The 26,328-nt window shown below is 36.2% G+C and overlaps 1 protein-coding gene and 1 long non-coding RNA gene across 2 annotated transcripts in view; one reads left to right on the forward strand and one right to left on the reverse strand.

The window, feature by feature from the left end:
• The window catches only part of LOC147873734 (uncharacterized), a 60,109-nt gene that overhangs the window by 15,378 nt on the left and 18,403 nt on the right, over window positions 1-26,328 (reverse strand). Inside the window, exon 2 of the long non-coding RNA XR_015535312.1 lies at window positions 12,068-12,171. This is a non-coding gene — a long non-coding RNA (uncharacterized LOC147873734). The remainder of the gene's footprint in view (window positions 1-12,067; window positions 12,172-26,328) is intronic.
• Window positions 10,808-19,782, forward strand: LOC110828675 (cuticle protein 19-like). Its single transcript, XM_022061604.2, has 3 exons — window positions 10,808-10,900; window positions 15,425-15,571; window positions 19,303-19,782. The coding sequence occupies exons 1-3, from the start codon at window positions 10,886-10,888 to the stop codon at window positions 19,633-19,635; spliced, it is 495 nt and encodes a 164-aa protein (XP_021917296.2). The 5' UTR covers window positions 10,808-10,885; the 3' UTR covers window positions 19,636-19,782.

Here is a 26,328-nt window from a genome sequence, read left to right on the forward strand (position 1 = left end):
TGGAATGTAGAATTAATGCCTATCATGCCAACAAGAAACAAGGTGTGGTGTAAGTTTTGCAGATAAACTCGAGAGATTAGTTGTATATATAAGGAAAGGAAGACTGGTCCATCATCACAAAGAAACCAGCACTGTGAAACAAGCTCTTCGATTCAGTAAGGAACAATGGTTCATATAAAGGTTAGAGACTTTGATCCAGCAAACACGTTTTAAGATGGCTGTCTTCTGGATTGCTACGCCTTGTAGTCAAGTAGAAATTTACTGACGTTTCAGAGGTCCTTGCTGCCTCCATCATCAGGAAGATCCGCGATAATGGAGGCAGCAGGGATTTCTAAAATGTTGCGAAACTTCTACCAGACTACACGTCGCTATAACCCAGAAGACAAACATCTTCATACTCACCGGCGTGAAAACCTCAAATCCTACTTGAACACGTTTTCTGACTTTGAGAAAAAGGATTTAAAAACATTTCTATGGAACAATTATCGTAATAAGATACGAACTTACTGTAAAAAAACTCTGGTGGATATACAAACCCAACACACACACAATGACATGTACATACGGTTCTGTTTCTCAACACTCTGATGTTAGAGATTTCAAAAAAAGGGCAATTTCATTATAATCACGTATACTTTTTATTGGTGATCTATCTTAAGGTGGAATTCAAAGTTTCTCACAGGAGGACTGTGAGAACAAGGCAATATGTACATCACACTGGTCCATATTTAACTGTTAACGTTAACAAAATCTAATACAGTGCAAGAATGTAAAATCCTAGAAAGAAACGTCTATTTTACTCAATATAACAGTAATGTATAATAACGTTAATATTTTCGTTACAATTTCATATCCAAAAATTAAGTTTAGAAAACTTTAATTTTTTTGTAAACGTTTTAAACTATCACTTTCATCCCACATGAAGGAAGTGTTTTGCTTTTGTAATAAATATCCTTATTCAATATTGCCTGTTGCTTCACCACAAATAAAATGCTACAGTCTGCCCCAAAAAGCTTTACACACACACATTACGTTAGAATTGTGTACACATCTTTTTTAGTAAACTATTTTATTTCTCAGTATTACAACCCACAATCCCCCTTAATAAATCACATAGTAATCCGCGTCACACAAACACTTCCACAAATTATATAAAGCAAGCACTTACGAATCAAGTCAACTTGAAACACACGGCAACCACAATGTTAGAGCACATATCAGAGTAACACGCTCAGCTTACTTTCCCTTATTAAGGAGATAAAGTAGATTTACGATATCATCATATCTGTAAGTCATTCTCTGAGCTAGCCTACGAATTTTTAAGCAACGTATTGAAAAGGTAATGCCACACTGGAAGCCAGCCTAACACAACACTTTTTTAAATTTCCTACTGTGGGGAACAGCAACATGGCCGACGCTCGAACTTGTGAGAGTGACACTAGCGCTAACTAACTAACTAACTAACTAGGTAGATGGTTTACCGAACCCGAATATTCATCACCGAATTAACCAAAGCCCTCCACCGGACCCTGTGCTGGACCAACAAAATCCAGTCTCCTTCGATTCCTATCTCCCATAGATCTCGCCTGAGATTATCCTCCCATCTACGTCTAGGTCTCCCCAGCGGTCTCTTCCTCTCAGGCTTCCCAACCAATACCTGGTGCACACCTCTTGTCCCGTCCATGCGCGCTACACGTCACGCCCATCTCATTCTTCTCGACACTAGCGTTACTAAAAATTATGCAAGACCGTAGAAAATGTTTTGTTTCAATATTAGTGAATCAAAATTGAGTTGCCTTTTAAATGGTAGAAACATTAGTGGTTGTGTATTTATAAGTATAAACAGTTAACGTTGTGTCCTTAGGTCATGGTGTTGGCAGTCCTGGTGGCGAGTACAGCAGCAGTACCTCGCTACATGTCCTCATACGGAAACTCTGTTCAAGGACGTGTACTTCACGCCCAAAATCTTGATTACGCTCTTACGCCAAGTCTAGGCTATCCTCGTCCTTCGAATATGGAATATGCTCCTGACGATGCAACAAACCTCGACTACACTCATCCTCCACATGTGGGTTACAGTCATGGGTCTGAACGTCATCGCTATGAAACTACTGATAATTATGTGAGTAAGAAAAAGTTGTATTATTTAGCCTCAGATACCAAACCTTTTGTATGACATCAAGTTAACAACGTGCTATTCTGAAAACATATTTCCGTGGACAACTCTGAAATAAAGACAGCTTACGATCATAAAACCACCAAAGACTCATGATGGAGGAAAAAATTAAGTTCATATCCTTATAATACAGAGTCCACAAACTTTAGGTGTACGAGAAAACATTTAAGTGAAATAATTTTTTCTTCAACACATTGCAATTATAAAATTGCAAAGTGATTTTAAGTCCAGTGCTGCAAGGAAAGGGTAATGTACAGAAGAAAAGAGCTCTAATATTAAAACATAATTCCAAAATAACACAGAATTAATGAAAAACTAACTGTGATTGCATTAGATACCAAGATATTTTATTGTATCTTTCCTTTCTGCATAAACGAAGAACATAAAATTGTCCCAAAAAAGATGTATACACACAATATTCAGCATTATAATATATATGCATTTTTTGGGAAATTCTGTTTATATTAAATCACATGCTTTTATTTTCTTGTAATGTCTTGCATAAACACACAATCAATTCAAAATTTTGATTATGGAGATTTTCAATTCAGGTGCGTTCTCGACATATTCAACAGAATAATTTCTCTAAATTTATCAAATAGCAGTCTGTCTCTTAAATTGCTTTCTGGCTCTACGCCTACTTATAAATTCCAAGAAGCATAAGTATTCTGTAAGCCACTGTCTCCCTTGAAATTTATAGAAGAACAACAAGAATTGCTAAATTAGCACTGTTTTTTCAAGTTAAGGGTATTTTATTTCAATAAATATGTATTATGATTTTCAGGTTTCACCTAACTACGAGTTTAATTACGATGTTAATGATGCACAAACCAACGACATCAAAGAACAAGCTGAAAGACGAAATGGCGACAGAGTTGACGGACACTACAGTGTGGTTGAACCTGACGGCACCACCCGGACAGTGGAGTATACCGCTGATGATCTGAACGGATTTAACGCTGTAGTCACTTGGTCAGGAGACGCCAGACATCCACTCACTATCACTCAGGCCCAGAGTCTTCCCGGATACCCCCAAATGGCACCCGCTTTCCCACGCTCCGACCACCCCAACTACGCTCCTTCTTACCCTCGAAGAATTACTCCAAGGAGTTCGTACGCGACTGCTACAAGCTTATCTGATTATTATGCAGGGTCACCCACCGAAGCCTACGGGCCTCTTGCCGCAGACTACAGCGACGCTCCAGGACATGGCTATGGAGGTTCACTGCCACGTAAACTGAATATCAGAAACAACCATATTTTTTATGTATAACGTTGTATTTTCATACTTTATAATCCTAGATTTTTTAGGGAACTTATGTATCAGATTCCTCAGTAGTAATTAGAATATGAAAAAAAAATCTGTATTTCTTCAAATTTGTATATTTTTATGAATAAATGTATGCTTCAAAGTATAATTAACAGCCTCAGAAGTATTTGAAATGCCATATATTTTATAGAAAAAATATTACGAATTGAGCTAAAACGACAGTCAAATGTTCGTTTAATGTTACTGAATAAACAAGAAGTTATAACACAAACGAATTTGTCTCTTACTAGGAAGGGAAAAATTTTGAGTTTCAGTCGAAGTGTCAATTTTCTTAATGAGAGATCCCTAAAGGTCTCAAATCATGATATGAAGACATACATACAACATCTCTCAGGCTGACTCTGTCTCAGTACACGACCACTTCCCAGGAACAAAGACTAACCTTCTTTGACCGACCTGCCTTATCTTATAACTTTTCATACCGTGCAGTGTATTGATGTATAAAAATCATGCATGCAAACAAAACTGTTTACACATTAAATAACACATTGTGCCAAACGCGTTTCGACCTTAAGAGGTCATCATCAGTTGCAAAAACATTCATTAATTAGTCTGTAATGCATATATATATATATATATATATATATATATATATATATATATATATGTATATATATATATATAATTTTGAATAATGCGCACTGCGAAAACACTTCTAACAATTACACTAAAAGAAAAATAATTTCGTGAAGTATCACAAGAAATTAAATATTATGCTCCTCACGTGGATGGACGTGAAACGTGACAGAAATACATGTGTTCGTACAAGTGTGTTCGCTAAATGAACGGCGCCGCACTGCTTCATCTAAATACACGGCATCAAAGCAAATGAACCAGTTACGCAACGAATTTAAGGCTTTCCCCAGTAATGAAGCTATTGAATGATGAAAAATGTCTGACAAGTAGATCCACATGTCACAATTACGTCATGACAGCACCAAAGTAACTGTACGAAAAAATATGTGCTACGGCACCCGAAATCAGCTTTCCTGAAGGCATAAATAGGAAGAAATAAAAGCTAATTGAAAGGAGGGTACCGAAAATCAGAAAGTAATTTTTTCCGCTACTTGCCCATTAAACCGCTTCTTACGAGCATGCATCCTGTTAATTTAATCTATTTGTGAGTTCTTTACTTTTAAACTATATCCTTATTACATTTAGAAACATATTCCGTACCCTACACGTGTTCAGTTCTATTATAAAAAAACAAAAATTGTAATTTAATTCAACCTGTTATATTCAACAGTGTTGGACCTTGTCCTCCTACCTTTTCATTTATTTATTTAGTGTTCTGTCTGACGACAGGTCCATATGAACAGGATTCTTCCATCCTTTTCTCGGACTGGGACCTGTTCATATACGTTCTTGCCAGATGATCCAGAAGTGGTTTGCCATTGCCTTCTTCTGTGTGTGTGAATGGAGTAATTGTTGGGATGCCACGGAGAAACCGGGGAAGCCCCCGGAGGAAAACTCCGTGTTGCCTAGACCACGGCCTTGCCCAACACAAGTTATAAATTCGGGCACCGCCGGGAATCGAACCCAGGATTACAAGGCCAGAGTTCTAACCGCTAGACCACCGTGGCTACCTACCTTACAAGAATATAAACTGGGGGCGAAGCAATTCTTCAGCGGCCAGAGGCGCCAGCTCGGATCAAAAGTTAAACGTCCAATGCTTATGACGTCACCATTCCCTGAGAGATTAGACTACTGCTCTGAATTGATGCCGTGGCCGACCGAGAAAAATTTAACACATTTAGTCTCAGCAAAAAAAGTCATATATAAAGTGACAATGCCAAGAGATTTTAAAACCTTGCATAACGTTTAGTATCGAATCACTACACAAAATCACATATATAAACAAACCTTTTACACTTTAAACACAACTATATCATGCCAGACGCGTTTTAACCTTACGAGGTCATCATCAGTGGCATATTAAAATCAGTCCATTAACATATTAAATTAAATTCATATAGCTTATATAACAAAGTGTTGTCAAAATGACACTGTGACACTGTCATATTTATAGACCCACACTTTTGTAATATCACATTTTATGGTTTATGCTGCACACAAACTGGTGTATTGCCCAATTGAGTCACCCACATGTGCTGGGTCGAGTCGTTCTATTCGAGGTGGATGTGTTCTTGTGTTGGAGCTCTATGTCCAATGACCGAAGTCTCTCTTGTGTCTTACGACAGAGTGGTCCAACTTTTTTCCTCGCCCGGGCCAGAATATTTTTCCTGTTGGACCCAAGGGCCAAGAAACCCTACTGTCACTATTTTTGCATTGTCGTTATCTTCAATAATACTTATTCAGAAATGACAAATTACCATTGCATATGCTGAAATATAAATTTTATTTAAACGTGCACAAAACTTATTTAGAGGTGTATATTATTTTAAATTTGTTCTTACAACAGCTCTTATCTCTCATAATATTTACCTTGAAAACTTACACAAATTATTTGATCTCCGCTACTTTAACAGCTTGTATTTGATACAATATTAATTTGTACCAGTAGTACGTACATATTATGCTTTTAATGTCAATGGTTTTAGTGAGAACACTGAGCAGAATGTTCTTTTATCAACTTCGAAGAAAATGTGTTTGTTCTAACTAGTAACAAATCCATAATACTTTCGCGGACCGGATCCGGCCCGCAGGCCGCCAGTTGGATCACGCTGACTTACGTTGTTGTCCACCGTGCGCCGTCTGAACCCGGACCGTCGTGGATCATTACATGTTCGTTGGTAATACTTAAAGTGTGGTTTAAAAACCTGACATAAAGGAACACAGTGCTTTGTAACAACACGTTGTCGTATGAACTATATCAGCATTTCTCAACCTATGGTATGCGTACCACTGGTGGTACGGGAGCCAATGTTGAGTGGTACGTGAACTAAGTAAGAAAATCAAAAGATAATATTAACATAAATAAGTTTTGCCTGAACGCATTTGATTAGTGGTACATTTAATGTGTTAAATTAGAATTAGTGGTACGCCAGCGAAAAAGGTTGAGAACCCCTGAATTATATGAATTTAATGGACTGATTTTAATATACCACTGATGATGACCTCACGAGGTTGAAACGCATCTGGTACGATATCGTTGTTTTAAAGTGTAAAAGTTTGTATATGTGATTTTATATAGTGATGTCAAGAGGCCTGGGTGCTGAAGAGAATAAAAGATGGACAAAAGACTGTTAATTCCTCCGGAATTTTGGTAATCATCTACAAAAATAAACAGTGTCACAACCAAGGAGACCACAATCGACAATGAATAAAAAGTGTTAAGAAGTTCCATAATTTGTAATTTACGCCAAATATTTTAAGTCCGTCGATTAAAGGAAAATTAAATCCGCAGGGTATGGAGTCCTCCAATAAACTGTTACGACCTTTATAAACGTAATATTTACAAAAAAATGTTTGGAGTTTTTAAACTACTGACTGATAACTGACAGCTGAAGGCGTGTGCACGCGTAGTAAACAGATGTAACTAATGTATTCTTTCATAAGCGCTAGGTTGACAGTCCATCTACACACGTTTTGAGGTTGTATTTTCAATGTTTATTAAAATCCATTGTGTTTAGACTTTATAAAATCATCGTCAGGTAGTTCTCTTTAAGTGATCAAACTAATAGATACGAAGGCTACATTTAAACATGTTTGATTCAAATAACATTCGGTTGGATCCTTGAGATTTCTTTACAAGTGTTGGTATAATGGGTACGTACCTGGACGCATAAGAAGTTTGACCTAGAGTAGAAACAAGCTGTTTTCTGGTTAGAAATATTATTAAATGGAAGAGAGAAGATAAGTTGTTTCGGCTATTTCATAAGAAGTTGGGTAAAATATTAGAACGTAAGTAACTTCGAAGGCAGAATGAAATTTCCTTGTTGCACCCTAATTTATATTTATTGTTCTTGTGTAATCAGTCAGCAGAGGCTGGAATTATCAGAGTGACGTAGATCACATCATTATAGGTTTTTCTGGGTACTAAAATTCTAGATTCTTATTGATTGGTGTTTTATAGAAAAAAATATATAATAAATTTTGACTTTCAATGAAATTTGGAATCATAATACTTAATAAATTGCATCAAGGAGTTCCATTTACGTCAATGTTGGCGGGTCTAGTCTACTCTCCAAAATGGTCTATCTGCTTCAGTAATTTACGTAATTAAAATAAACAATTGAATTAATTACTGTGTAAATGGAAAGCTCAAATAAGCTCCTTTACAGAATACCAACGTGCATGTCTATTTATACCGGCTTATGAGTGAAATACAATTATTTTATAATGTCTGTGTTATAGAATACAACTGATTTATAATTTCATAACCTTTTGTTCTTCACGTACGTAACACAGCAATAAAATGTGTATTAATAATACTCACATCCACCATTCATTTTCATTCAGTAATCATTCTTGCTGGAATTGTTCTTCGTTACGGTCTATTGCACGCTATAATATTTGTTTCTGGTCGTGTTTAAATTAACACGGACGTTAATTTTCTAATTGGCTATTGATTACCGGAACGTGTTTCAAAAATATGTTGTCTGATGTTTGCTTATTATCTAACAAGACATTCGGAGAATGTAAAAAAAAAAAAACTATCGAAATGGTTTTAATTCCAATGCCTTAGTAACTTCACTACTGAAAAGAACTGAAAGTTGTTTGAACCGAGACGAATAATCTCTGCACGAGTGTTTTAACGGTGTCATAACAAGGGGAGAAAAATGCAAATTGTCAGTGAAATTAAATGGGTGAAATTAACTTTACAATTTTAACTACTGAAAAAGCAGTAATTTTTGAATAACTACCACATGAAGTGGAGTGCAATATTTTTTTTAGGGGATAATGTAAACATTCCTAGTTACATTATCTCCTACCAGCATCGAAAGGGGTAAAATACGATCATCCAATGACATGTTACTGAAGAACTTATTGAAATAAATCATCACTGCACCTCTGTCGTATTGAGAAGAATCCTTCCTTAGATCAGAGTCGCGACTTAATTTTGTATGAAAGCGTGATGCATAGTACGAGATTTTCTCACGGCGGTAAAGACGATGTTTTCCTTCTGGGTGCTGTATATACAGTACACATATTATTTTATCCGTTATGTCGGTGTCCACATGCCATCATAACCCGGAGGGGCAACATAATCATGTATTTTCAGTATCTGTGAGATAGATCCTTTTTCCGTGAACACAATTTAACAACTTACACTTAATTCTCAGAAGAACGAGCGCGCACACACACACAATATAAATTTCTTTATAGAAGCTTTTTTTTCGAATTCCAATAAAGGCTTGTAAAATTTTCGACGTCAAACAAAAATGTAACTGTCAGAGTTCAAAACACCTGAATAGGAGTTGGTTAAAAACGCTTAATTAAACAGTTGGACACAGGCATTCAAAATATGCGCAGGTTTTTCGAAAATCATGAATCAAGACATTCATCTCCCCTCTGCACGCCGAGGATTCCTGCCTCTTATCATTCAAAATGCGAGTGTTAAAATAGGAGTCTTCTTCTTTTCAACGTTTAAGCTTATTAAACCCTTCCTACGTTGCACAAACTGTTCGAGTCTTCTGTTTCGTGGAATTCGTAAATCTAGATTTCCTCAGGGTCTGTTAAATTCTGAAGTCACGACAGCATAAAATCGACAATGACAATTTCTTTTTTTCTTTTTTTTCGCAGGACATTTCTCGTCAAATATTCACCCAAGTCCTAGGCAGTGTGGTTCCTTGCCATGTAATTTTCTTTCCACATTCCTGCTTCTATTGTCCAATGCCAACCTTCTTGCAACCTCGTTAGGTAACTGTACCAATTTTCATGTACACAATAGCACCACTTTAAAATGGTGCTTCCCTCCAACTGGTACTTTATGTGGACTCTCTTAGGGCACGTGTTTCCGTGTACACCTTCAACACAAATTGCACAATAGTTTCCATTCTTGGTTTTATACACTGCTTTTTCTAAAATAAAAATATTTGTAGATTGACAAATATAATTACGTGTTTTTTTTTTGTTTTTTTTTTTAGTGTTCTGTCTGGCGACAGGTCCATATGAACAGGATCCTTCCATCCTTTTCTCGGACTGGGACCTGTTCATATACGTTCTTGGCAGATGCCTTCTTCTGTGTGTGAATGGAGTAATTGTTGGGATGCCACGGAGAAACCAGGGAAGCCCCCGGAGGAAAACTCCGTGTTGCCTAGACCACGGCCTTGCCCAACACAAGTTATAAATTCGGGCACCGCCGGGAATCGAACCCGAGACCCCAGGATTACAAGGCCAGCGTTCTAACCGCTAGACCACCGTGGCTTGTTAATTACGTGTATGTGAACGTAATTCGATAGCGTCCGAAAATTTAAAAAACATGTGACTGGCTAAGTTTCTAACAAAATTTATAAAACGTTATTATAATGTATCATTGACAGGCGTACTGAAGTTTTAACCAATTATTGCAACACAAGTTCACATATTTCAAGGTAGGGCAAAGATAGGTAAAGTTAAACTACGTTAATGTAATTTACTTATATAACATAAACACCGAATAGCATGTTCAAGCTGAGGTATTCCTTATATCCTTACATAATTTATAAGTAAGTTTATTTATATGTCAATTCAAAAACGTGACCAAAAATGTGATATAGATTCCACACCAAGTACCATTCAGCCAATCAGCAGCGAATTGAAGTGATTCTTCTATTTTTTTCTGTCTACAAGGGGCGACATCTGTGAGAACACAAACTAATTTGCCACAAATATACCCTGAGGGCGACGTGTGGCTGAATTCATGTCTCGTAAGCGTCGAAAGAGAAAGGGAAAGTCTATAGACCTGCATTTGAATAATAAAAATCAATGCCACATTACGATTAACAGAGCCCCACATTTTAAATACTGTGATAGCTCTCGCCCCACTACGTTCCTCATAGTAATACATACAACCATTTTACATGAAACACTATCACCCCAACAACAGTTAATGGCATAAAGTAAAAGTCAGGCCTGAAGAAAATATATTACATTTAACTGACCTATAATATTGAAATCCGTCTTTCTCCTATTTTATCCATTAAGACTTAATGTTTTATTTACTGTACGCACTTGTCTATGGATTAACCTAGCGTAATAAGGTGGGGACATGTCGTTAAGTGGATTTATGTAACCAAAGTATTGATTTGTACGAGAAAAAACTGCGAATAAAATAAAGCAGTGTCACACAAGAGAGGTGAGGGGTTTCATTTGGTCAACCTTTTACTAGCCGATAAGAGTCACAGTATATATATATAAATCGGGTCCCTTCAACAGAGCATTCACAACTGAGTAACAGAGTGGTCAAGACTTGTCTTCAGCTGACAACAGAGAAAATGTTTACTTTCACAGTAAGTGCATATTTAACAAGCAATTTAACTTATTACACCCATAAGTAACACGAGGATGGAGGTTCAATGGACCAGAAATGAAAATTTATTTACTGATCTAAATTAAAAATAGTAAATTTTTAAATAAAAATATATAATTTCGTATATTTCGGTGTTTTGAAAAGCACAACGTTTCGGAAGTTATTTATACTTCCATCTTCAGGTAACAGGGATACAAAAGCCTAATCTACTGGGGTTCCTGATCAAGCAACTTCCGAAAATTCTTGTTTTCTTTAAACACCTAAATTATAGATACAGCAAAGAAATTACAGCACCTTTCATTCCATCGTTAGAAATCTTCAACTTCGTAAACAAATTAAATGTCCGTAAATACATCAGATTACATTGGAGCGTCATGTTATGATTTAAATACAATCAATATCACACAACACATGATAATTACAGGTTTTGTTGCGTAAACAATCGACGTCGGACGCTAGTAAAATAAGGACAGATTTGTAACGAAATATCAAACCTTGTAGTACTGAATTCTTGTATGAAGGCAGATAATAATAATTTTATTAGTCAGTTCGAAAAATACATTTACATTATGACAAATATTTCATATCTGATTTTTCTGTACATAACATTCCGGATAGAATTTCCTAAATAAAACAGCAACATTCAATCAACCCTGATCGATTTTATTTAATAAATACACTAAACCAAAAAATATAAAATATACACGAAGTAAGTATTTTAGCCATGCATTGACCTAACTTCATACCGCACAAATACTGCAAAATTCATGATGTCAGTAAAATTCCTATGGCCAGAAGCTAGTGCACGTATTTTATGAATAGAAATGCATTTTAGTAAGATATTCCACTCTATTAATTTCCATAATTTGTGGCTCAAATACGACTGCAATTGGTGGACTCATTGAGGCTCCATTTAATACACTTCGGCTTACCAATTTGTAGACACAAGAGAAGCAAAATTTAAATAACATGAAATTTAATTCTACATTCGCCCTTCAAAGCGATAGAAATATTTGTAACGTTGGAAAATATAAATTCTGTTCTCGACGTGTAGCCACTTGCTAAGACCATAAATCTTCTGAATTCCTTCAATTAATTTCTAACTACTTCTACAGCAATACTTATTATCGTGCAACCATTATCCTACCTTGTAGTCTCGAAGACCTGGGCGTTTACATGCTTTTTCTTTCTTCTTTCGGAATATGATGGAGTAACTACTTCAGATTCTCCACAGCAGCTGACGTTTCTTGTCTAAAAAATCGTAAACACAAAAATATTTCTATCATGCTATTGTTCACTGTAACGATTAATGTAGAGAAAATGATTTTAAGAAACTGAATGTAATTAATATTTGGAAGTTAGGCAAGATTTTTCCCTTCACGTAAGTCTGATTTCAGGGAGAGATAATCGTTGCGATTTTTAACGTTACAAATGAGTGAAAATAAAATTTCTGATATTTAAAGTCCTTTTTGAGACGAAAATATTCGCACAGCAAATTAGGAAATTCAACTATTTTCGGATTTCAAGTATTCTAAATAAAGTAACTTAGATTAGAAATTACAACGAGAAGGTAGCAAAAGTTACACGCCGAAGACACTTAAAAGACATGCAAATCATTAAATCTCAACATCAATATTCAATGATCAGATAAATAAAAGCGCAAAAAGTCTTACAAGCCAAAATATTTTATATTTTTATATTCATGATCACCATGAACTACAAACTGCGTCCAAAAAAGAATTTTTTTATAAATTCATTCATGGCAGATATTTATTTCCGAAAGAATATAAAAATAATCTGATAACGTTTTGTAAAATTTTGTGAGATATATTTCTGTTAAAACGGAGAGATAAACTAAATTTAATAAGATTATGTTCAGTTACGTTACACCTAAATTGTATCTACAATGTATGTGTAAAAATATTCAAACCTATTAATAAATAAACAAATTAAAACTCTGTAAGCAGTATTTCGGTTTTCAGCAGCAACAGAGTACACAATGCATATAATTCTTCAACAGACAGTCTCCATAACAACAATGTAGTTAAAATCAGAGAAATTAAAAAAGAACATAAGAGTAAGCTACTGTGAATCAAAAGCAAAGCTATCGACTTCAAACAGGAAGCTATGAAGTTCGAATATCGGTTTGGAAGACCAGCTCGTTTTAGTTCAAATTATATATGTATTTCCTCAGTCCCTCCAGCCAAATTCCAGGATAAAATTCTGAAGTACGTAATGACAGTACCAAGTTATTGCAATTTACAGCACATGATTGTGGTTTCATCTCTTGGATGCCGTAAACATACGCCTTTGATCACAAAAGAATTTAAAATAAATACTGAAATAAATGCACAATAAATGTGTGAGAAATAACGGCATGTTTTCTAAAAATAATGGTCTGTAATAGTACATACTTAGACAAGCTATTAAAGAGTAAAACCATAATAATTATAATTATTGCTTCTTGATAAGTATATACATTGAAAGCAGCCTCGTAGCAACGCGGAACCTCATTAGTAATGCAGGTTCACGACCACAAGACCGAAGCTGGTTTTCCTTCGCATCTGACGGCCACTGCCCTCTTACGAGAATATTTAAAATAACACGTGACTAATGAAAGCAGAATTTATAGAAAATTGCATTTCAAAATATACTTTTACTGTTTATGATTTGGTATTTAAATTTTGCTAAATTAGCATCATTTATCACACAGTGTTTCAGACCTATCGGATTATATCTAGACATATATAAACCGAAACAAATAGTTTAATGAGTTGATAAAGCAAGTCATTTAAAAAAGTGAATAATAATATTATTCAATTGGTCGTATATTTCTATTTATTTCGTGTTTAACTAACTAAAATACAAGTTAGTAAAATTATATAAATAATTTTGTAGTTATAAATGTATATATAAATTAAAAATCAATAGTATTTATTTTGTTAACGTGTTACCTGAGGAGTAATTGAAATATTTGGTTTTTAGAAACCGAACTAATTTATCATTCATAAATTAATTTTGATGTGAGATACTTTACTGGAGATAGAATTCAGACATGTTATCTTCCAGCTAATCTGCTCGGTTATCGTGCACAAATAAGCAAAGGTACAACAGTACATATGTTTCAGTCAGGCAGAGTGCTTGTTAATCCTTTGAATTGAATCTATTTGTGGAATTACTTATTCCTATTTAAAGATTGAATGAAAAGGTAAGATGATCAAAACCGGTAAGTAACGATTTTGAAGGAGTCGGTCTTGAAATGCGTAAAAATACTATTATGTGTTCGTCCAAAACACCCTGGACCAGTGATCCCTTTCAAAAACCAACAAGGCAATTCGAATCGTGGAGTTCCAAAGTACAATTCAAGAGAATACGCTACACGAAGTTGCTCGGTCCATTACCTGTTAATTTGTGAGGGACATAATGTGGGTTTGACTTGGTGTTTTCACGGCGGTGAGTCTGAAGACGGCTTGTTGTGCTGTGTAGTCTGGTAGAAGTTTACCGACGTCGGTAAACTTCTACCAGACTACACAGCACAACAACCCAGAAGACAGCTATCATCATAATGTGGGTTATTATACCAGTAAAATTAATTGGAATGAACAATTAATACACGGTCGTACTAAATTAATTACTGACATTGATCCATTGGTAAGATATTAGCCTTTCATAAGTTGTTCAGATGTAGGAGTATATCAGTTACCTACCTATCTTATTCAGCGTCATGTTCAAAATTAACATTTTTCTTTGTATGGGGTTTAAACTCCGAAGAAACAAGATATACTGAAAATGCTTAAGAATAATTGGTTATAAGGATATTTGGACCTAACATATTAGAAGTAACAGGAGGTCACAGTAAATTTTACAAATAGGAGATTTATTTACTGTTATGACTACTAGCTTTTCAATAATAACTCCGCTCCTTGGAGTAAATTTTGTTCAAAGAAGGTTATGAATTGTTAATAAAACCGGAATGTATTCTGTTCGATGCCTTAAAAACAGTCTGAAGGTAGCAATCATTGTTCCTCTGGTTCGTATACTCGTTTCGTGAGAGCGGGAGACTGTCAAGGGGAATTAGAATCACTCATTTGAAACGAATATTTCTAAACTCACTAATATCGTACAAGCTTTGATATTAATTTAATTAAAATAACTGCTTGCAGAAGAATAACAAGAGGCTTTAGAAATTCTTGTGTTCTACTCAAATTATACAACGCCTGTGTTACAGTCTATACAGTGCGTCAAATATCAGACTCTTTGTTTTCTGAGGGCCGCAAAAAAGAGTTGGCCATTGCTGGGAACATTGCTTTTGTGTGAAAGTCATGAACACCGTTCACTTCATTTTTTCTTGATTTACGCGCTAAATGGATTAGAAGAAACACATAAACGTGTTATTTTATCTCCTCCAAATCAAAGGCAGTGTTTCAATGTTGCAACGTGGGTAGTGTTTGCATTAAAATAAGTTTATCGCAGTGTGAGTAAGCTAACCGATATTTTTTTCCAGATCGTTACTTTGTTGGCAACCCTGACGGCCTCTACGCTTGCCACACCAATCTCAATATACGACCACTACGCACCGGTTAAGGTGGCGGTAGCTCCTGCACCCGCATTGGCCATCGCTCACCATGGAGCCGTCGAGATCGAACACTATGTAAGTGCTCCAGTTCGACATGCAACAACTGTACGTTCTCGCAAGATTTGCATTAATGAATGCGAATATTGGCAGACACCGAGCCTATTTTAATTCGTGAGCCACTAAAGACAAAATTTGGGGTGAGAATTATGCCATTGACAACAACTCCAAATTTAAACTTTTTAATTACCTACGGTCGGTAATAACAACACGAGGGACGTACAAACTTGTGAGGTGGAAACGAAACTAGCGCCACTTGATAGAGAATCGGGAAATGATGTAAACTGCAGCTTCTTAAGGTACATTTTTATGTAGAACGTAAAGAAAATTACGGTTGCATGAAACGTGTATGTAGGTTAGATTTGAAGACAGTAGGAAATAGTTCATAACTCAACAATTAGGGACGTTGTGACGGTGGGAATTTCTTGTTATGTGTAACAAATTTAACTTACAAAAGATCTCAACTTAAGTTAAGTAACAATTTATTCCCGAGCACAGACAAGAGATCGTACTAATCACCACGATAATAAGTTGCAACATATTAAAAACTACAATCAATACAAAATTCCAAACAACGAGCGTTTGATCAAATTAACAACTCCGCACAAGCCAAACACACTTGGCCCATGAGCCAAGTAGCATCTCTCTATATAAAGATTCCCGTCTTCTGGGTTGTTGCACTGTGTAGTCTGGTCGATGTTAACCAACGTTTCAGAGGTCATACTGCCTCCGTCATCAGGACGATGGGTATTCATCGTCCTGATGACGGAGGCAGTATAACCTCTGAAACGTTGGTTAACATCGACCAGACTACACAGTGCAACAACCCAGAAGACGGAAATCTTCATACTCACCGCTGTGAAAACCTCAAATCCTACATCTCTCTATATAGTTTACCCAAGAATTTTACGTCATTATGGACACATAATTTATAATTTTTAAAATTAAATACTTGGTTTAATTAGTGAAATGTAACTTTTCTTTCATGAATACGTTCCTCTAAAATTCACAGGTTGAGTAACGTCAAAATATATTTTACGTATTTCACACAGTAAACAGTTTCATATACATAGAATAAACACAAAGTCAATTAACATTATCTAAAACTGTGTTAGGATCCTCTAAACAATAAGTTTTTGTCAAACGAATTAAATACCAGAGCAGAAAGACCGAACTAAAGGTTTGGAAGCAATTTTCATGTTGTCATAGAGAAATTAATCTACGCACTTTTTATTGAACGGGCTCAAGAAATAAATTCTGCGTACCCGAATTGACTCAGTACGTGACTAGGGATGGAAGAACGGGGTTTAATTCCGGCAAAGACATGGATTTTTTCGTCACCACAGCATCCAGACCGGACCTGGGGCCCACATAGCCTCAAATCCAACGAGCACTAGTAGATCGATTACAGAGAGTAAGTCAGCCGGAACGTGAAGTTTATCTTTATTTTACAATAACAAGTAATTTAGCTCATGGGTTGGGTTGCGAGGCTCACGTGTAAATGATCGGAAACTAGTGAATATTTTTTTATTCCTTGAGATTGTTTATTTGTGAGATATTATTACTATTTTTATCCCATCTATTCACCACTTTATAGGGTATTTACTTCTATGCACCCGAGACAAATCTTGCCCCTGAGGTACATAGTGCAGCAGCTATTTCCGAAATACATTTTGTTTTTAATATGTCTTACATGTATTATACAGAGTGATTCAAAAGGTTAGGGCCAAACTGGAGGAGCGTATAGAGGGACTCAGAGAGAACAACTTTCGAATAGGAATCCATGTCCTCCGAAGTTATCCTGAGTCAGTCGAGGCCATTGAGGGTAGGGAAGTTTGATAACATACCGCTGAAATAATCGTACTTTCCTATTGTCCTACTAGCCTGATTTTGTTTTTTATTAATGCACAAGGATTACATTAGCAATCTTACAAACCAAATTATTTTAGCGGTATGTTATCAGACTTCCCTACCTTCAATGGCCTCGACTGGCTCAGGATAATTTCGGAGGACATGGATTCCTATTCGAAAGTTGTTCTCTCTATACGCTCCTTCAGTTTGGCCCTAACCTTTTGAAACACCCTGTATAGTTTTATTGTGAGGGATGACTGTATATTTTACGACAGTGTCTTTGGAATGATGTATGAAAATGATAAAATGGCAGTTTTCTGAAGATACCTGATGTTGTGCTCGGCCGGGATGTTGGCCAAGCAGAAAATATTTAGAAAATTTATTATTATTATTATTCGTATATTGTTACAGGCATAAACAGCAGTATCGTTATTTTATTTTGGGGGAAACATTACTACTGAAGTACAGATAAATGTATGGGACTCAACCTCAAAGTTTCGAAAGCATTGTTTGTAATTGTCGAATTATAAACAGCAACTTGTTTCACAGATACAGCTCAAAGATTTTACAAGCTTGCATTTTCCCCTTACCAATGGAAGCCGATTAAATTATATTATTAATGGACATAAACGAAGCAACGAACTTCATCCAATTACAATATTCAGTTAATATTTCCCGATTAATTAACTAATATCACTTTAGTTCTGTTCGGATTTCAGGGATTACACATCTAACGCAAGTACGATTTCGAAACGATGGAACAATACGGTTGTGTGTTCGAATCCTGCTCGAGAGATGGGGTGTTAGCCTTTTGTGTATGTTGTATTACTCTGTGCACGTGTTGGGTAGTGATAGGCGTCCATGGTGTCTACAATATTTGTTGGAAGTTTAACATTTTCTTAACCAGTTCTCAATTCAGTGCTAGAAGGATACACACAACTCGGATTAATGAAATCGAGAAACTCGCAAATTTTTGGTGGGAAACCTCTTGGTTAACTACCGCTGTAAGTACGGAGATAAAGCTGAAATGATAACATTAAAATATGTTCAAGGACGGACTAATATTTGTAATTTAGGTAACATGTAAATTCAAAATTATAAAATCTAAACTACGAACAGAGGTAGAAGTAACTTAAGCCAACTAATTGGATGAATTATTGGAGAACTGGGTCGTCAATGGTAGGTGAAGCTGGGCGTTGCCCCAGGGACGTCTTCATGTTTGTTAGGTAGTCATGTTAACTGATAGAATGACTGTATTAGTGTAATCATCGTAACAAATACCATAGGAGGTAATATAAAAAATCCGTAAAAAAATCGTTGGTATTAATAATGCTAGAATTTTCCTGCAACATAAATATCACAGAATATACATACATAACACATGTAATAAGACAGTGTTAGTAAACAAATGACACCAAGAGATTAGTAATTTGTTAGTGATTCATATACGCACATGTTACAGTCAAACCTAGTCGACTGAAGTAAATAACACATCAAATATTTTGTTACTGGCAATATTACATGCTTATACATTTCAGAATCCAAGTAACAATTTTAGAATCCACAACTTAAAATGTAAATAAAATATACACACAACATTCATATAAGTAAGCACGTGGTCAAGAGTCCATCTTGAGAGTCCACAAGCAATCAAGATAATTCTCTCGTATTACGAAACACGAATATTCATTACTGTCTTACACAAAATCTCACCACTTGTCCCTGTCCTGAGTCAGCTGAATTCAGTCCAAATTCCTCTACTCTATTTTCTCTCGTTACCCCTAGACTATCCAACTGACCAACGTTCTTCAGGCTTCCGCCCAAAATTTCTGTACGCATTTTTCATCTGTAGTAATAAACCTTTTTCTTCACCATAATTTTCATTTGATATATTTCAGGCTCCTGCCCAGTACGAGTTCAAGTACGGAGTCAAGGATGAACACACTGGTGACATCAAAGAGCAGGCTGAGAAGCGAAACGGCGACAGAGTCGAAGGTTACTACAAGTTGGTTGAACCTGACGGCACAATCCGCACAGTTCACTACACAGCTGACAAACACACCGGGTTCAACGCCATCGTCGAGAAGTCTGGACATGCCACTCATCCAGCGCCAATCTTGAAGAAAGTCGTTGTCCCCGTCAAAAAGGTCGTGGCGGCAGCCCCAGTTATCACGTACTCCCACGCGGCCCCCCTATACACCCACTCAGTTCCTAGATACAGCTACCACTAGTTCCTGCTTTACCTTGTTAGGTCAGTGTTTAGCTCAAAGCACCTTCACTAGTAAATACCCATCAAGTTTCATTTTATGTTTATCCTCTTGATAGAGCTGCTTGTTTTGTATTGTATCTGTTGTAAATAAATGCTTCGTTTGAGTGAACTATTTCAATTTATTTATCCACTGAGGGCTAATATCCTCTCCCATTCACGCAAATTCATCTGTATTCGATTTCTGTCTTCTGCGTTGTTGCGCTGTGTAGTCTGGTAGAGGTTTACCAACGTTTCAGAGGTCATGCTGCCTCCGTCATCAGGGCGATGAATTCATCGACCAGACTATATAGCGCAACAACCCAGAAGACAGAAATCGAATACTCACCGCTGTGAAAACCTCAAATCACTCATCATCTGTATTCCTCTAAGAGGAGCCCAAATAATCAATCTAATCAAAATTTGACAATTATTCATATACTACGTAAAAGTGAACAAATACCAACACAACAACCAGCTAAATAAACATAGTGTATACACAAGCGATCTTCAGAATTATACAACACTGTATAATTTACATGTTTTTAATTATACTAGCCATAAAACTATGACAGTTAATTAACCGACGGTAGCAATTAACTGTAACTCTGGACCTTCAGCATGGAAATAAGTGTTATTACAATTAAAACAGGCTATAACGAATACCAAGAATATTATAGAGTTAGATTTTGAGGCATGTTAATCGATAATTAAAAATAAAAAACGGCGCATTATCGATATCTCGTACTATAATTAACAGATGAATGCAGTGTACAAGCTTAGTCACAGCTGGCAACTTTATTATCGTGAAGTTGATGTCTTCTGAAATATAGCAGCGGGTAGTCTGGCAGATACTGACCGACGTTATAGAGAAGGTTAATGCCCCTGATATTGAAACTAGTTACGTTCCTCCAAAACATCTGTAAGTACATACCAGACTAGAAGGTAGTACGTCCCAGAAGATAGGCATCTTCATACTTATAGCCGTGAAAGCACTGAATCTAGCTTAATCTCTTTTATCTCATGACTTGTAAACCAACTAACTAACTAACTAACTAGATGGCTTACCAAACCCGAAGGTTCATCACCGAATTAACCAAAGCCCTCCACCGGACCCTGTCTCCTTCAACTCCTATCTCCCATAGAGCCCGCCTGACATTATCCTCCCATCTACATCTAGGTCTCCCCAGCGGTCTCTTCCCCTCAGGCTTCCCAACCAATACCCGGTGCACACCTCTTGTCCCATCCATACGTGCCACATGCCTCGCCCATCTCATTCTTCTCGTCTTATCTTATAACTCGTATAAATGCAATCTAAACAATTTAAAATAGTGGTTGAAATGTAACGGGTAATAATTTATTTCATATCTTCATTCCTTGTTTACTTTTTAAAAAATATTTACCCGCTAGTTCATTTTGTCCTTTAGAATTTTAGAAGTGCGTCTAAAATTTTACCAAATGGTGTTAGTATTCCTAAAATAGAACATTCTGCCATCTAGCGCCATTACTGAGAACTTGGTCAATCACTATTTTACACACACACACACACACACACACACACACACACTTGTAACAATGTGTACACAAAATACCATACCACGCTTTCATCATCATCATCATCATCATCAAACAGTCAAGGCGTTAGGTCATATTGATCCACTCGTAGCCTAAAAAGTCTCTTCTGCTGTCTTCCAGGTTTTCTACGTCCACGTGGTGTGTATTTTTTTAATAATGTAGGAAGTCTGTCTCTCTGCATTATGCTAACATGTTGAAGCCAACTGTGTTTATATTTCAAAACTTTGTCTAAAACGGGTTTCGTTTTTAACTCTTAAGGTCGTGATTTCTTTTATAGTCCATCCAAGTGTACTTTGTAGTGCGTCTCATAAATTTCATCTCGGCAGCTGTAATTTTTTGTGTCCTTATTTGTAAATGTCCAGTTTTCACTTCCATATAAAATTGTTGGTAGTGCCAAAGTATTATAACTTTTTATTATAGTTTGCTTTTGGACTTTTGATGGTTTAAAACACATGTTGATAAGGCCAGTAACTTCTATAAATTATGAAGATTTAATATCTATGTATTTTTCTGCTTCATATGTTAAGGAACAACTCAGGTAAGAAAAGTATGTATTTGTTCAATAATTTTGTTATCTATTGCCAATTTACTTCTTGTTGGTTTTCGGCCACAGAATGCCATTGTCTTAGTCTTTTCTATCGAGATCATCATCCCGTATTTATTTATTAAGTTATTCAGCTCATGACCTGTTATTCGTAAATCTTTTTCTGAATTTGAGATAAATACTTGGTCATTAGTAAGCAAAAAATTACGGCAGTGTCTATGTTAATTTCTGATCCATAAACTTACAATAATTAGAATTAGGAAGGAAAAAATAACAGACAACCACAGAAAGATCCATAATGAGTAATTTTTACACATCAGATATCATTACCGCGATTAAATCAACAAGAAATAGAAGGGAAGGCATGTAGAAATGATAAATGTATAATAAAAATTAGTCAGAGAATGTGAAGATATCACTTTTAACAGGGGTTCTCAACCATTTTCGCTGGCGTACCATTAATTTTAATCTAACACATTAAATGTACCACTGACCAAATGTGTTCAGGGAAAACTGTTATTTATGTTAATATTAACTTTTGATTTTCTTACTTAGTTCACATACCACTCAACATTGGCTCGCGTACCACCAGTGGTACGCGTACCATAGGTTGAGAAATTTTGAATTGGAAGACCTTGCTCAGATGAGAGAAGAATAATATTAAAATGCATCGTGAAGACGTTCTCTGAGAGGTTGTGACGTAAGGTGAATTTCTGAGCACATGGACTAGTGTCTGGCTGTTCTGATCACAATAATTAACCGTAGGGTTTAATAAAACACGGAAAATTTTTCGTCTATCTTGACGAATATTAACTTTATGTTTTCTTACTTAAAATTAGTCATAATGTGAAGAAACAAAAAGAGATATTTGTCACGTGGACGGTATTGCATCCTCAGTTTTACAAATTAATCGGGATATAAACAGAGTAATACAATTATTGTCTTCCATTCCAGGTTATGTTATATCCCCATAAACAAGTACAAATGTTTGTCAGGAAACGTCTATATTTTAATTGCAGCCATTTAAATTTGATTACGTTTTTGACATTCCTTGAACCGTACAGATCGCCAATATTTCGTAAACATGTCCACCCTTCATGTAGATTTGTTCCGTAAACAAGGTTATTAAAGAGGCAATCACTTGTACGAACAAACTTATTCCGACATAACCACCGTTGTGTCTCTGTAAACTGAATTAGTTTTAATTACTTCTACAGAAGTATAACTCTGTTCTTGAGCCGTGTACCAATGTAACATTTCTATTTTGTAGCAGAGGCCTTTGACATTTTAACAACACTGGTAAGAAATGAAGCGATATATTATTTATTTGTTAAATGAATCTAAATAAGTGCAAATGAACTACTTCAGAGTAAATGTTCAAAATGGTGGTTGGGAACGTATTAGCACACAACCCTTGTGCCACATCTGAATTTCCGCTCTTTGCCAAATATAAAATAAAAATTTGCATATTCATCGTCTGAATAGATCGTTTTGTACGCTGTCAGATGGAACCACGTTCCCTCACTTCCATATCCAAACTAAGGCACAAATTACATCGGATCCTACGTATTTCCTTCTTTCCTCGTAGCTGAGTAACCTCTCAGCATTTCCAAAATCATAACAAACTACAGTTGATTACAACACTATCAACAAAGACAAATACCATATTGATATCGACCAAGATATCTCAATCCGAGAATCTCTAAGTACGTGCTACTCATAAATTTAAAGTGGATTATCTCGAAAATGAGACATTATCGGACAAAAGTATATTTGCATTTTTTATTTCTGTCGTTAAAATTATAAAGGGCAATAATGACTCACCCTGTATTTTTACTCTCTTCCTCTGTTAAACGGTTGTTATTTTCACTTTCTGGCTTTATTTCTCTTATATAATTTCAGAATGGTAACTTCGCGCATTGTATTAGTAAGTCAAGTCCTCTGTATTACAAATGCATGGTGTGTGACTTGAGAAAAGTAGGGTACACCGCAGTCTGCAGTTAATTCTCATTAAAGAAAGGAATGCAGAACAAATAATCGTGTTGTGACATTGTCTTCTGTTTCTCAACGGACTACTAACACAATTTCACTACATGGCCTGTCACGAGTCACTCATACTTGCAACTAATTACTAATTTATTGCTCGTTCAATGGTATAATAGCATAGTCTAAGGTACCGAAAGTGTAGTTAAGTAACTATAAATAAATTACAAAATAAAGTAAAATTATTATTAAATACATAATTAGTGTATGAAAATTAATTGCAACACGGCTAAACTTAAAGAACTTCTTTTTATGTTCCTTAAAAGTAATCTTGTTTTCCACACTTTCTCCTATAAACTTAATACAGCTTACTGAGATAATTTATAAATAATATACAATAGAACTAAATTAAAATATTAAAAATATCCTAGATATATAAATGATATACAATTTAAGTTTTTCGTATTTACTTCTCTGTGCGGGGTTTAAAACTTTGTCTCTCATTATTAAAGGAATGCCAGACTGAGCTTAGGAGAATACTTGGGCCTAAGAGTGAGGAAATTACAGGAGGTTTAAAAAAGGATTACATTATAAGGATCTTCACAAACTGTGTTCTTCGCCAAATTGTATTAGGATTATTAATCTTAAACCTAGTAAAATAGATGGGTGATTTATTTAGCACGCACGGGGGACATCATAAATTTATATAAAATTACAGTTTGATAGCCTGATGAATAAATACCACTGTGAATAACAAAGAGGTTTGGAAGTATCGATACAGATGGGAAAAAAATGTTAATAAAAGTTGAAGGTTGTAGATGGAATTTATCTGGCTGACGACAAGGACCGATGGCGGGCTCTTGTGTAGATGGTAACAAAACTTTTGGTTGAGTAAACATTGGAGATTATCCTGACAAGCTGAGGGTACTGTTAGCTGCTCGAGAAGAATGCTGTTCTGTGGAATTAGTTACGTAATTAGTCAGATATTCCGACAAAGACCATTGGTTGTCTAGCCTGTGAGGGCGCTAATGACTCTCACTGTAAACTGAATAACGCGGTCGGATACCAACACGTTCTGTTATATGAATAGTTCAACTTCCAGCTACATAACCACTCACCTTGGATGGAATGTAGCTGGAATGTTTTGTGACGTTGCAATAAAGAGGGCAGCACGTTCCTTGTAGTGACTAGTTTGAATCAGAATTAGAGGTAGCAAATAGCTCACGTCAAACGCTAGTCTGCTTTAAATGAGGCTTGTGTTCAAGATTCCACGATGGTGGAAAAATTCGACCAGAATAATTAAACTCAAAGTGAAAAATACATCATACGAATTTTATTGTATATTATGAATTTGGAAATAATTTTCTGTTATGGGAAACAAACCGCAGGAAGAATTTAAATTTGTATAACGAACATAATCTAAATCCCATAATTCAAATACTGCAAATGCAAGTAAGTAGACTATTAAAAATTGAATTCAAACTTCTGACTATCATAATACAAACTAAATATTCTAACCAGTACAGTGACACTTTGAATAAAATTAGCAATTATTGGTCAACTGAAGGAGTACGAGGTGCGATCGAAAGGTTTCTAGACTGCGCGTATAAAAATCCGTACACTTATCTCAGGTATTAAATTCATCCATCACCCTCGAAGTAGTTCCCCTGGGAGTGAACACAACGATCCCAGCGCCGCTCCCAAGCCTGGAAGCATCCCTGGAAATCTTTCTTTGTCAGCCTGTCAAGCACCTTCTGCGATTCTGCCTGAATCTCTTCTATCGTCTCAAATCTCCTTCCCTTTAGCTGAATTTTTATCTTTGGGAAGAGGAAAAAGTCACACGGAGCTAAGGAGGGTGCGGGATGACGGCCATGGTGTTTGAGGCCAAAAACTGCCGAACTTTTAGGGCGGTGTGCGCTGGCGCGTTGTCATGATGCGTCGCATGTGGAGTTCTTCCTTTAGAATCAGCTGACAGGTCCCATAGCCTATTCCAACAATGTCGCACAAGTCGTTGATGGTACGACGTCGATCTTCGTGAATGGCCTGCCGAATCTTCGTAACATTTTCGGGCGTTGTGCTCGAAGATGGTCGTCCAGAACGCTCGTCATCATCGACAGAAGTTCGGCCATTTTTAAAACGTGAATGCCACACAAAAGTTTGTGCACGACCCATTGCGGACTCCCCAAATGCTTGCTTTAGCATTTCATAGGTTTCCGTAGCCGTTTTGGCAAAATTTGATGCACACTCTTTGTTCATGAAAATCCGCCATTTCGAAATCTCAGGAGGGTCGGTGTAATGCACTACCAAAACGCCCGTAACTAAGAAACAAATGCTAATTCGATGATGCCGGCTGGCACACTGATTCACTATGAATGTAGGCCGCACCCCCTAGCGGCAGAATCTCGTACTACATCCTGTTCGCCCTCTATTGACACAGTCTTTAAACTTTCCGATCGCACCTCGTACATGTGATTTGGAACTTAGAATATCATTTTGTAAAAACTGTAGCAAGGGACTGAAAGGAAAATAGCTCGAAAAGTCTAGGCGAAGGTGGAAGGATAATTTTAAAATGGATCA

The sequence above is a fragment of the Zootermopsis nevadensis genome, unplaced genomic scaffold (genome assembly GCF_977971745.1).
Source record: "Zootermopsis nevadensis isolate Lab colony 2312 unplaced genomic scaffold, Znev_1.0 Znev_ptg000016l, whole genome shotgun sequence".
In the NCBI taxonomy this organism is placed as follows: Eukaryota; Metazoa; Arthropoda; class Insecta; order Blattodea; family Termopsidae; genus Zootermopsis; species Zootermopsis nevadensis.